Source organism: Nicotiana tabacum, chromosome 17 (assembly GCF_000715075.1).
Source record: "Nicotiana tabacum cultivar K326 chromosome 17, ASM71507v2, whole genome shotgun sequence".
NCBI lineage: Eukaryota > Viridiplantae > Streptophyta > Magnoliopsida > Solanales > Solanaceae > Nicotiana > Nicotiana tabacum.
This window is the reverse complement of record NC_134096.1, coordinates 112,303,106-112,317,147: the sequence shown is the minus strand read 5'-3', so window position 1 is coordinate 112,317,147 and position 14,042 is coordinate 112,303,106. Positions and strand designations below refer to the sequence as shown.

Here is a 14,042-nt window from a genome sequence, read left to right as displayed (position 1 = left end):
TCAATAATGGGTTATCATACGTTCAACTGTTATTGTACATATTTAAGAGACAATGTAAATTTTAATTAATTCATTGTATTTTGTATGTTTTTCATGTTGGATTGAAGACAACTTTTAAAAAAATTGTAGATACATTCCGTGCAATGTCATTTAAAAAGCAAACTTAGTTAGATTGTGGAATGAGAAATATACTTTAAGCCTCTCTGGAGTACTTCATCTTATACTTCCGCACGGATTCTAACGAATATATATAGTATAAGTGAGAAGCCTCAAAGTAAAAGATTGAAAGACAAATAAATTATTCATATATATATACCAAATAACATTACCCTTAAATGCTAAAAAAGGATTTGGAGAATTTGAAAAGTTGCATGAGTAATTCATCAATTATAGACTAAATTTATTCAAATAATTTAATACAATATCAAATTCATCTACTTAATGCAAATTATACATAATTGATTGTCCGTTCATATATATCGTTTCGCTTTTTTTTTTTTGTTTCTATAATCACTATATAACCATTTACTTTATCAAGATAAGGTAAAATAAACCACTCATCTTTCGAGGGTAAAAAATTTGAATCATCGTAGATTCTTGCGGGATTGCTCGAGAACGAAAGATTAATTATGCAGACACAATGAAAAGGTGAAAAGAGGAGAAAATCAGGTGCTACTTATAGGTAAATTATATTAGTTAATTAGAAATTAAAAATGCCAAAAAATATCCTACATCTCCACTCTTCTTTAAACTCCACTGTAGTTATGGTAAATGAAGCTAAAGAAATAGTAAGCAAGAAACAGAAGGGGGTGGGATCTGGGAGGAGAGTGGATTAGTTTAATGGGTTGAATATAAAAATATGTGTTTGTGTAAATGGAGGATTGTGTATTTGTTACTTCTTAGCCTTTTTAAAAAAAAAAAAAATTTAATGCATAACGTACATGGAACTTATTTTGAGTGTTAATAGGAGCAGTTGTATATATTTGGACTTTTAAATCCAAATCTGGATTATGAAATTTTATTTTAGTAAAATCTAACAAATATATTTTTTCTTATAATAATGTGCAACAGTGCATCATATATGATATATATATTCTATGTCGAACATGATTCAAATAGTTACCAGTAGTCATAGGGATGAAATTACTGGAGTAGTTCTAATAGTCATAGGGATGAAATTAGTTATATAATGATTTAGTTCAGTGGAATAATATTAAGTCATTGCTCTCAATTCTTGCTTATGGACTTAATTTTAAATTCATACTTATTTTACCCATTGAAAAGATAGAACTATATTTGTTGTCGAAGAACCTTAGAGCACTTCACATTTATCCCCTCTTGTTCATTTTGCTCTCTAATTTCTTCATCTTTTTACTTATTGTTGTTGTTGTTGTTGTTGTTGTTGTTGTTTTGTTGTTGTAAAAGGACAACTCATTTATGTAATCTTGTGTATTTATAGAATTTTTAGGTCAATATTTATATGATTTTTAAAAAGTTAATACTATTTGATATTAAAGGCGCATGCACATAATTAGTACTAAGCTAGCGTTTGGCCATAGATTTCCAAATTTATTCTGAAAAATTTGATTTGGGTGAAGTTTGGTTTGAAGATGAAAACATGTTTGGACATTTATTTTGGGTGAAGTTTGGTTTGGAAAAACATGAAACATGGCTTATTCCCACAAGTTCTAAAAACTATCACAAATACCCAACAATACTATTATCAATAATATTCATTATATTATCGCAAATCATAGTCCTTAACATAAATAAATTTGATACAAAATTATTATTCTTATAATGAACTACATGATACACTATAAGAGGGCCGAGAAGATGAAGCAACACGTTACAAAATAATAAATGGTGGGCTCTTTTATAAAATATAAAAGTTTGGGATAATTTTAAAAAAATATAATAGTGATATTTTGGCCCAAAACTAACTATTGAGCTTAAAAAAATATAATAGTGATATTTTGGCCCAAAACTAACTATTGAGCTGGTTTTGAAATTTGAGATTTGACCAAAATGTAGGCAAAATCTATGGCCAAATATGTGTTTGGAGTTTATTTTGGCAAAATATATGACAAACGGGTCGTAAGAAAGAAGGTGGGAAAAAAAAAAAGTTCCTTCTTTTTCAACATAGAGATAAGATAAGAGAGTGACCTATTTTCATTGTTATGAAGAAAAAAGAAGTTATTTTTTTTCTTTGATCAAATGGATATCGTGGTTCCATACAGGAAAAGCCTTCTTAGTTATCTCACTCCTACTTCCGAGCGGTAAATACAACAGGGAAACTTCGAATGTGTAAAGCACTAAAGTTGTGTCCTTTACTCACACCCATTTCCATTTGTATGCCAACCAGATGTTTGATATAGTTCCTGAACGAAGTATATATGCTGAATATCTTAGTCCATGATTCTAATAGCTTCAATGCACCCAATATCACTTATAAATTGTCATTTCTCTGCTAAACGTGGGATTCTTGAAGCTAATCATTCCTGCCCAGCTTTTCGATGCCAGTTGCATACTATTCCTTCAAGTAACAGAGTAAGAGACAAACATGTGGTATAAATGCTTGTAGACTACTTATCAGAAAGAAAATTGGAGACTGTTAGCTGCCATTTTTTCATTGTAAATTACTCCTTATTAATTTCTTCCTCTATTACTAATATATTATATAAGGTTCCGTTTGTTGTTTTCTAAAGATTAAGATGTCTCAACTTTATTACATATATGATTATTTAGATATTGTCTCTAAATTAAACAGTGGAAATTGAATTTGTCTATTTTCTCAACATCTGAGTGTGTATAATTTACTTTTATTTAAAACGATTAAACATAAAGTTTACAAAAAGTAATAATTAAATATTATATCCATAAAATACTAGAGCAAATCTTAATTTACATGGTGTTTAAAATGAAGCATATTCTAAAAGCTGGTGGTAGTGGCAGCTAGCGGTACTGATGGTTGTGAGGTGGTGACTCATCATGGTCGTGGTTGGTGGAGGTAACTGACTTGGTAGTTGTTTAGTGGTAATAAGATGTGATGACTGTGAGGTAGTTGGTGGTGGTGGTTGTGGGTAGAGGCTAGTGATAGTGGTTGGTGGTGGTGGTTGATCGTGGTAGTTAGTGGTAGTGGTTGCCGTGGAAGTAGGTGGTGAAGGTGGTTGTAGGTGGAGGTGGTGGCTAGTGGTGGTGGTTATGCTTTGGGAGTGAATAGAGTAGTGATAAAAGATCACCTTCGCAGGAATCTTAATAATTTTAAGATTCTGTACAAGATTTGAGTGAATCAAACATGTTAACTGTTAAGAGCAAATAAATGTTTGTAAAAGAAAAAAATAAGACTGAAACTAGTGTTAGTTCTGTATGAATCTTAATTGAGATCTGGATGGTTAGACTTAGACCTTCATTTAATGGGAACAAACGAAGCTTAAGTCAAATATTTTCTTCCACGGTGTGACAATGAGAGTCACAATTGGTCTACTTAGTTTTCTGATAGTTGTCATATCATGTTAATTACTTTATATGTTACAGCCATTTAAGTTACTTTTGGCTTAGTTGAGTGACAATGCAGTTTAGTGATTCTATTATAATTTCTATACAGGTAGTAATATCGAGATCACAATTGTCATTGCCAAATACCAAGAGAAATAATGGGGTTGTTTGTAACAAGATGCTTGAAACTAGTGTTAGTTATGAAGCTTCCAACAAAGCTCAAGTGCAAAAACTGGTCGACCTGCTCCATGTATGCGCTGAAGAAGAGTTATTAGATGAAACCAAAACTATTCATGGTTATATTCTGAAGTCTAATTTTTCAGATAATAACTTGTTGCTGTTGCTTAATCATGTATCACACGCATATTCGAAATGCTCAGATTTTAGCTCTTGTCAGGTATTATTTGATAAAATGTTGCAGAAGAATGTCTTTTCTTGGACTGTCATGATTGTGGGATCAATAGAAAATGGATTTTTCTACAACGGGTTCAAATACTTCCGAGAGATGCTAGATTATGGAATGCTGCCAGATGGATTTGCTTACTCGGCTGCACTGCGGTTGTGTGTTGCTTTAGTAAGCCTTGAATTAGGTAAAATGGTACATGCTCAGATTGTTGTGAGAGGCTTTTCTTCAAATGTCATTATTAATACATCACTTCTTAACATGTATGCCAAGCTGGGGAATGTTGAGGATTCATCTCTTGTTTTCAACAGTATGAGTGAAAGGAATGCGGTCTCTTGGAATGCAATAATATCAGGACTTACTGCTAATGGTCTTCATTTGGAAGCGTTTAATCGTTTCATTGAAATGAAAAATAAAGGATTTTCCCAAGATGTTTACACTTTAGTTGGTGTAATGAAGGCAGTCAGGAGTTTAGGTGATATTGGCAAGGGTAAGGTAATCCATAGCTGTGTCTCTGAGTTGGATATGGATTCTAATGTTGTGGTAGGCACTGCACTGATTGATATGTATGCTGAATGCGGTGCTTTATGTGAGGCAAAGACTGTTTTTGATTCTAATTTCAGCAATTGTGGAGTAAATATGCCATGGAACGCAATGATTTCTGGTTATACACGGTGTAGATGTAGCCAAGAAGCTTTACAGCTATATGTTAATATGTGTAAAAAGAATGTTAGGTCTGATATTTACACTTACTGTAGTCTGTTCGACGCGATAGCTGAATCAAAATGTTCCAAGTTTTTAATGGAGGTTCATGCGGCGGTTCTTAAATCTGAATATGATAATATATCCCTTAGTGTGCAGAATGCAATTGCAGATGCTTATGCTAAATGTGGGTCTCTTGAGGGTGTAAGGAAGATCTTTGACAGAATGGAACAAAGAGACATAGTGTCTTGGACCACTCTTGTGACTGCATATTCGCAAGGTTCCCAATGGGAGGCAGCTATAGCCGTTTTTTCTCAAATGAGGGAAGAAGGCTTTGCAGTCAATCAGTATACTTTGGCTAGCACCCTTGTTGCATGCGCTAGCCTATGCTATCTTGAGTACGGTCGGCAACTTCATGGGCTCCAATACAAAACTGGGTTACAGAATGAAAGTTACATAGAAAGTGCACTGGTAGATATGTATGGCAAGTGTGGGAGCATAACTGAGGCAGAAAAGGTATTTGGTTGTATTTCCAATGCTGATGCTGTTTCTTGGACTGCCATGATATCTGGGTATGCCCAACATGGTTCTGTATTTTGTGCACTTGAACTATTCAAGAAAATGGAGCAATTGGGCATTAAACCCACTGCAGTTACATTATTGAGCATTTTGTTTGCTTGTAGCCATGGTGGATTGGTTAAAGAAGGTCTTCACTTTTTTTGGTCAATGGGTAAAAGGTATAATTTGGTACCAGAGATGCAGCATTATGCTTGTGTGGTTGACCTCCTTGGCCGTGTGGGTCTTCTAATTGAAGCGTTCGAATTTATCAGAAAAATGCCTGTTGAACCGGATGAAATGGTTTGGCAATCACTGTTAAGTGCATGTAGGATTCATAGAGATTCTGAGCTAGGAGAAATAGCTGCCAAGAAAATCCTTTCTGTTTGCCCTCAATATTCAGCTGCATATGTTCTTTTATCCAATACATATATGGAAACTGGGAATTTTAGAGAGGGAATTGACCTGAGAAATGTGATGAAAAAGCAAGGGGTTAAAAAGGAGCCAGGCTTTAGTTGGATTACTATTAACGGTAAAGCCCATAAATTTTATGCAAGCGATCAGGAACACCCAGAGAAAAAAAGCATTTATCTTATGCTGGAAGAATTAAGGGTGGATATGAAGGCTTTGGGTTATAAACCAGATTTCAGATCTGTTTTAACATCCGGAGATTGAAATAGCACTTTGTAGCAACTAGTTAGGGGAGTAAACATATGAAAGTATTGGGAAATGATTTAGGAGAAAGAGTCATTATGATGCAAGCTTTGTACTTGAGGAACGTCTCATATGAAAAGCGATCATTTTGGTGCTAGTAGTACTTGAATTGCTTCTGTTGTGAAGGTTGTCCGATGGGGTAGATCCGTATATGCTAACATCCAGAAATTCATCCAGTTTCAGCTAACTGTTAACATTGGTGCTCTTATAATTAACGTTGTTGCTGCAGTTTCTGCTGGTGATATCCCATTGAATGCTGTTCAGCTACTTTGGGTAAATCTTATTATGGACACCTTGGGCGCGCTTGCACTGGCCACAGAACCACCAACTGATCATCTAATGCGCCGAGCTCCTGTTGGTCGAAGGGAACCTCTCGTCACCAATATCATGTGGAGAAACCTAATAATACAGGCTCTGTATCAAGTTACAGTTCTCCTAATCCTCAATTTCCGAGGTGAACAAATTCTGCATTTAGAGCATGAGACGAGGGAGCGTGCTGTTAAAGTGAAGAATACCTTGATTCTCAATGCTTTTGTCCTATGTCAGATTTTCAATGAATTCATGCTCGGAAGCCAGATGAGATAAATGTATTCAGAGGAGTCCACAAAAACCGTCTATTCATTTCAATCGCCGGCCTCACATTGGTGCTTCAGGTTATCATAATATTCTTTCTTGGAAAATTCGTTTCAACTGTGAGACTGAGTTGGCAATTGTGCCTTGTTTCAATAGCCATTGGATTTATAAGCTGGCCCCTTGCTGCTCTTGGGAAGTTGATACCTGTCCCTGAGAAGCCATTTGGGGAGTACTTCTCCAAGAAATTACCGAAACGAAGAAATCAACAAGAGTGTTCATAGATACATACACAAAATTAACTAACAAAAGTGTGTCTGTTTTGTAAGGGTGGCATTTCTTTTGCTGCTGTACAGAAATTTGCCGCTAATATTTTACTAGTTCTTGGGTCATTTTGTGAATGTGGTAGAACAGTATAAATATATTTCTTGAATGCCTCTTTAAATTCGGATGTAGTCGTCTCTGCAGCCTATTCGAATTTTCCTGTCACTCCACTTTATGTTCTCTGAGGTAAAAAAAAAAGCCTTTTCTACTGTTTATTACATGAATGTATCATTTATACGGGAAAAAAAATTGCCAGATTCTAAAGCTACTCTTTTAGTGGAGACTTTTTGTTATGTTTTGAATCGTAGCACAGAGGTTAGCTATTCTGCACAAAATGAACTATTTGCCTAGGACTCGGGGATAAATATACATGGCAGACACTGAACTTGTCTTTATGTTGAATCGTAGCACCGTTGTGGGCCTTAGTTTTGCTTTTTATCTGCTGTATCCTAACAACTAGTTACAAATTCTGTCTCACATATTAAAATTTAAGTTCCATGGCATTATGAAAGATGCAACTTCAAGAGTTTCCCCAAAGGAAGAGGTGCCAAAAGCAGGGAAAGAGGGGCCTTCTACCATTTTTCTCCTTGTAAATACTGAATTCACCGGGACATGCCCATTGAAGCGCAGTTGAGTGACTGGTTGATGGCAGGTCCTAATATTCAAATCCAATCCGTACCTGCGTTCATTTTATTGACTGCAGTTCCAAGCTTGTTGTGGGTGAGTTCGGTATCCTCAATTCCTTCCCAGACTATAATCAATTATCTTTGTTATTGCTACTTTCAAACTCTCAAACTTATTTCTATATTATGTCTTATTTTTGTCTGAATGCAGAATTATTGCTGAGTTGGAGTATTTTCATGGATGATAAACATGAAACTTCTTGCTGCTAGTTGTTTAGACCACGGCAGAAGTAGGAAGCTCATCTTTATGGTGAGATTTTTCTGCAGGTCTTTGATTTCTGAAGTAGAATCTTATTTTCTCTAACAAGGATGCATTCTATGATCTTCCTTCATTTGAGCTAATGTCCTTAGTAAGATATGTAGTAACTGCATTTTAGGCTTCTGTTTCACTCACTCTGACGGAGTCGTTTTCACTATTGCTGCATCCATTACATTTAGGATCAGGTGTGTTCTAGGGAGTAACCTTTCTACGCACTATAGCAGTATGAAATACTAGTAAAATTGTTAGAGGGATCAACTTCTGAAGACCAGTTTACTACTGAAAATTTGGTTAGGTAACTCCTTTGAGGAAATTGTTAAGAGTTATTTTCTCCCATTGGGAATTTTGGGTGTGGGAAGGGGCTTAGATGGCTTTCTTCGTTGCGTATTCTACTGAGAAAAGTTAATGAATCCTAGTGAACATGCAAAGTACTTTCTTACATATGTACAATCTGTGAATTTTACTAGAATTACTAAGAAGTAGAAGCTGATTTGTATCTAGAATGATCCGAGGTTGCTCTGAGAATGAGAGTGGACATATGAATGGAGGGTGTGGAAGGAGGTTGAGAGAAAGAGAAAGATGGTTCAGAAGGGGTTAATGGTGGTGATCGGCATACTGAGGTTTGATCGGAGTCTAGAGAGAGAAGTTAGAGAAGAGAGCTAAGGTTCCAAAATCTGTCTTTGTTGCCTAAATGCATAATCATTTGAAGTATTTTTTTTTTTAATGAATAATAATCATTTGAAGTATTTTAGGCTAGGATCACTCAAAATTCAAGTTACTTTCTAATTCATCCTTATTAATGCAAGCAGGTGTTTTGTAAGAGAAATTATGAAGCATACAAATTCTTAATGTATAGTGAGAAATGAACTAATTCTCTTCCCGATTCAGTTCTCTTGATCCAGGGAGGACAATATCTTATATGAGAATTCAGTTAAACATAAAAGTTTTTTTTTCCCTTTTTCTTTTTGCAGATTTCCCATGATTGCAAGCATGTTTCATGGGTTTAGTTTACCCAACTTCCAGGGGTTCGATTTTTGACATTGTATAAAGTCGAAATAGATTTCGGCCTTCCTACGTTCGAGCGAGTTTGAGTGTTAAAAAGTCGGAATGAGATTTTGGGAGTAAGTTCTGAGGTCGGTACTAACGAACCTCGAGCCCGAAGGTCGCTCGAGGAGGCGGCTCGATAATCCTATCGAGCCCATGACCGAATCGATTCGCAAGGCACTGCTTCTAGGTCGGAAATGCGTGATGCCCATCTCGAAGGTCGAACTCGATCCAAGACCGAAGGGCCCGACCCAGTAATGAGTTCGAGCTAGTATCGAGCTCACAGACAAGAGCCGTTGCAACCGCACCAAGAGAGAATCTTGGCGGGAATCAAAGAAGAGACAAGTTATCATGGGCTTTCCACTATATGTTTTATTTTATTGTTTTTTTGTAATGATCCTCTTCTATAAAAGGGGGAGGATTGCAATAGACAATGGGGGGCTCTGACAAAAAAAAGACATCTCTTTGTGCTTGTTTGATCTTATTCAATTTCTCTGTTCATCATTTTCTATCCTCACAGTCAAAATACTTGTATTGTTATTTTTGTATCAAAGGATATTACGTACCCTTAGAACCATATACAAATCTAACGTTATCAGATTTTTCCGGTAAACAGACATATTAGCAGGAAAACAGTGCTCAATATCGTGACAATGTGTTACTGTTCTTGCAAAAATGACCATCTAAATGCCACATTCTAATACCTAGTTATCTCAATTTCGTAGCAATTTTCTTAACCTCAACTGGATAGCAAGTATAAAAGTTGAATGGAAACAGTGAAATAGAAAGGAGATAACTTTCACGTCAACAAAGAAAGCAAACAAATTATTTTTGCTAAGTTAAGACAGCATAGGGGCGTTTAGTTACTGGAATTAAGAATATAATCTCAGTATGCAATTCGTGTTTATTTTATGCTGCCTTTGATTGATAATTCGTTTCAGGTATAAGCAATGCCTGTATAAATTATACCGCAATCGCATCATTATTTTATACAGGAATCAACTATAATTTATCGGTATGTAGCTCTACGAAGATAAAACACCAAAAAGACCAAATTAACAATATTTATATCTTTCTATTTACTAGAAAACAAGGGTAAAATAGTAAACTTAAATAGTGTACGTCCTGTATCACCTTTTTAATACAATGAATCAATCAATTGCTAAAACAAGTATATACACTAATTAATCCAAGTATAAATAATTTTGGATTACGATTCTCATATTATAATCTTTGCATAACTTTGTCCGGAAATCTAAAGAGTATTGCATAAACTTTTCCCTTTTAGAATTGCGTAGTGGCAATAATCATGTAGTGGGCGGCTTTAGCTGAACTAAATCATGATGAAATTTGCACACGTGACCTGCCTTAATTAGTTCAAGGGCGTGGAGGTGGAAGATTAGAGTAGAAGGTAGCGGCGACAAAATGGTTAACAGAAAACAGTTAACCATCATATTATCCACTAAAAAATGGGTTGGATAATGAACTATTTAAAAACGGGTCAAATATGTATAAGAACCATATTATCCATTTAGAAAATGGATAACCAATGGATATCTAATGAGTTTAACTTTTACATTTATAAAACCTCAAATTGGAGGTTTCTCAAATTTGGGAGACTAATTTATCCGTTTTTTCATTACTCGTTTTCGACCCGTCCCATATCCGACCCGCCCCACCCGTTTGCCACCCCTAGTAGAGGGCGAGTAGGTAGTCGAGCGTTTCTCGTTGTCTTACTCACTTCGCTAGCATTAGTGTTAGCATGATATCATTCATAGATTACTATTATTACCTAGAGTTTAATTACTTTCTTGGATTCAGTTTTATTTTATCTTGTTTTCTTGGATTCGGTCTTATTTTATCTTGTTGTTATTCCTACTCGTTGCAATTACCCTTTTTTTTTTATCCGTCTTCGATCGATGGTCTATCGGAAATAATCTTTCTTCCCTTCCAGGTTAGGGATAAGGCTGCGTACATATCTTACGGTGCCCAAACTTGTGGAAAATTAATGGGCTTGTTGTTGACCTGTCTTATAGCATGTTTGGCCAAGCTGGAAAAATCAGCTTATTTTGAGAAGTGCTTTTTTCAAAAAAGCACTTTTGGAGAAAAACAGTTTGTGTTTGACTAATCAATTTGAAAAACACTCTCGAACAATAATTTGTGTTTGGCCAAACTTTTCAAAAAGTGCTTTTATGTGTCAAATTATAAATAAGGACATGAAAATATTTGCTTAATAGTTAATATTATATAAGTAGATAAATAATTATAAATTTTTATTATTAAAGATAATAATTAAGTTTTTTATTTTATTTAAGTAAAATATAAAAATAAAATTGAAAAGTACTTTATTCTTTCAAGATAATTTAAATATATCAAAAATCATAATATAAAAGTTCATCCCAAAAGTCATTTTTTATTACTTAATAGTTTAAACTAAGTAAGATTTTTTGGGTATATATAATATTTTGCAAAGGATATTTTTGGTAGGAAGAAAAGTCAAAACTGCTTCTGCTTCTACTTCTGGGGAGAAACTATTTTTTTCTGCTTCTTCAAAACTGCTTCTGCTTCTAGCCAAAAATACTTTTTTAAAAAAAAAGCTTGGCCAAATACCTTAAATTAAGGAATAAACACTTCTTTTTTTTTTTTTTTTTAAAAAGCACTTGGCCAAACAAGCTATTAATTAGTTCACCACTTAGATCCCCATATTCATTTAACCAAGTTGGAACTTATCATACATTTTTTTTTTCCCAAGTGGTCCATTGGTTTGGTACACCACATCATGCCCGATGATAAATGATTTCTCCCATTAATTAATTAATGTTAATACAATTAAGAAAACCAAAAGAGATCTAATATAAGAATGGAACATTGGAATAAGAATGATGCTAAAACCAAAAGTTGCTTGATCCACAGCGCACAAAGAATTGAGATAGTGGATTATGTACACACGTGCTATAGTTAATTGATTAATCCACACTAATAGCCTGTCAAATTAGAATCTTTCTTCCTCTTTGAAATTCTAGCTTAATTTATGATTTTAATTCAATCTAAGCTTTATAACTAAGCTTAGAAGAAGTCTTAGTTGTCCGACCAAAAAATATTCTGTTTTGTCTTTTATAATATTTGAGGGAAAAAGACATTCTCAAAGTGACCTTACCTAACAAACCGACCACGCTTGATTTCTTTGATAGTGCTAATTAATATCTTAGTAATAAAACTAGTTAATTAACATCTGGAGAATTATGTGCTTGACTGGACTTCCTTTCCTCTTTACCACCACCTTTTGATTACATGCATGTGGTTCATATATAAAAAAACATTTAATTTCATTTGAATATTCATCAATCCTCTTTATTTATTTATTTATTAATTAATGTTGTGGATGGTGATTGGACCTCATAGGCTCATACTTTAAGATACAACATACTAACAATTTACTGGTAAACTACTCAAATTTTAATTATTTTTTTAACAAGTGAATTCATCAGTTAATACCGATCGATTTTAAAAATGTAAAATCCACGACTGCTATATGAAAAAAGAATCAAAAGCTAAAAATAGCCAAAGGACTGAATTTTCGCGTTAAAATTGCCACTTAAATAAGAAGAAAATACAGATAACGTCAAAAGGAACAAACAATTTTCATCATATGCGAATTCAGAACTTTAAGTAGTTGAATGCAGAATATATAATCTCTTCAATAATGTGAAGTGAACAATAATTTGGACAGAATGAATAGTAGATATAGCGACATCTCTCCGATATTGAATACTTTAGAAACAAAGTTCTTGATAGTACCATCATTATCAGGTTACCACCAAATATTCTTTGTAATCTCCATCTTAATTAATGAACCACTCGACAGTAGAGACCATTAGTTCAAATTTTCAAATTGAGACCTTTATATTGTTTGTATTTTGAATAGACCGATCGATCATGACAATATAAGCAGACATTCTATGAGGAGATTACAAATTAAATGTATATGATCTAAACCTACACAATCATAAGATAGTTATAAATACCAGCTTAAAGAACAGACATATACAAGAAGAATTTCGTTGTTCTAAATAATGTTAAAAGTTAAAACCTCAATTCTCAGGAATCTGTGACACTTCTCATCAGTTTAAGTGTATCCCTTCGCTTAGACTCTAAAAGATTATAAATCCTTAATTTTTGGCAAAATTTGTTTCGATCGTATAGTACGTTGACATCTGAAAATTTTAATTGTAGGATAAATTTTTTGAAATGAATTAGATTAGTCCTGTTAGCCATTGAGTGGTTAGCGGTTACTACCATAAAAGATGTCTCGTCCCTTTATTTCAATAATCTCGATGTGAACAATTAATCCATAAATTTAATATTTGATTCTAATTTACATGGGAAAATAAACACTAGCAATGACCCAGCCATTGTCGTTAAGAAGGACGAACGACACAATGGTAGTTTACACCTACTGATTTAAACTTTCGGATGCGTATCATTTCAATTTTATTGAATATCTCCAAATGGACCAAAACAAAAAAACAAAAAACAAAAAAACAGTAGTGTATTCTAGGAAGAATAGGTAGACATGGCTATGGTTTTCATAATAATCATTCATCAGATGACTAGATTGCAGAACCATGCTATATATGAGAAGCCATGTTACTACGTTTATGGCTATCTTAGCATCAAGAAATGGCCAAAACTAGACATATTTGACACTACCGTTTACTTCTGGAATGGGATAATATTACAGCCAATACAAATATATAATCATCATCATACCATTGAAAATAATGAGTAGGATGTTATACACAAGTTCGATGTGGCTATTCGATTTAAAGATTATTCCGACATCTACCAATAACTGTAAGGGGTCGTTTTGGTTGATGGTTCAGTCTTCAGAATATTTAATCTCTATATAAAATCTCGGATAAGATAATACAGTGTTTGATTGGCCATACAAGGGAAAAAATAATAATCGTGGTATAACTAATGAAATGTTTGATTAGTGGTACTAAATAATACCGGGATTAAATTATGCGAGAATTTATATATTATCTAATGTATGATAGAATGTGTACATGTATTAGCAATAAACTGTTTAAAGACAAAAATATCCTTCTAAATTAGCATTTCATAAATAAGAATATTTTCATTATTAATTAATAACTCTCCGATCCAGTATACATAATTCTTTCATTATATTTTCCGTATAACTAGCATGTGACCATACTACCCATGAAAGAAGTGCTCGATTTAAAGATTATTCGACATGTTATATGGAGTATTAAATACTTTTTTT

At 33.9% G+C, this 14,042-nt stretch overlaps 1 protein-coding gene and 1 pseudogene across 4 annotated transcripts; both read left to right on the top strand.

The window, feature by feature from the left end:
* The first annotated feature begins 2,107 nt into the window (after positions 1 to 2,107).
* LOC107784194 (pentatricopeptide repeat-containing protein At2g27610-like) lies at positions 2,108 to 6,891 on the top strand. 4 transcript variants are annotated; one of them, XM_075234853.1, is made up of 3 exons: positions 2,112 to 2,550; positions 3,608 to 3,794; positions 3,896 to 6,891. In XM_075234853.1, the coding sequence occupies exons 2-3, from the start codon at positions 3,774 to 3,776 to the stop codon at positions 5,831 to 5,833; spliced, it is 1,959 nt and encodes a 652-aa protein (XP_075090954.1). In that variant the 5' UTR covers positions 2,112 to 2,550; positions 3,608 to 3,773; the 3' UTR covers positions 5,834 to 6,891. The 4 variants fall into 4 exon arrangements, with proteins under 4 accessions (XP_016460763.2, XP_075090954.1, XP_075090953.1 ...); XM_016605277.2 differs by having other exon boundaries at positions 2,108 to 2,550; positions 3,608 to 6,891; XM_075234852.1 differs by having other exon boundaries at positions 2,126 to 2,568; positions 3,608 to 6,891.
* LOC142172049 (calcium-transporting ATPase 9, plasma membrane-type-like) lies at positions 5,981 to 6,891 on the top strand (annotated as a pseudogene).
* Positions 6,892 to 14,042: the final 7,151 nt, after the last annotated feature.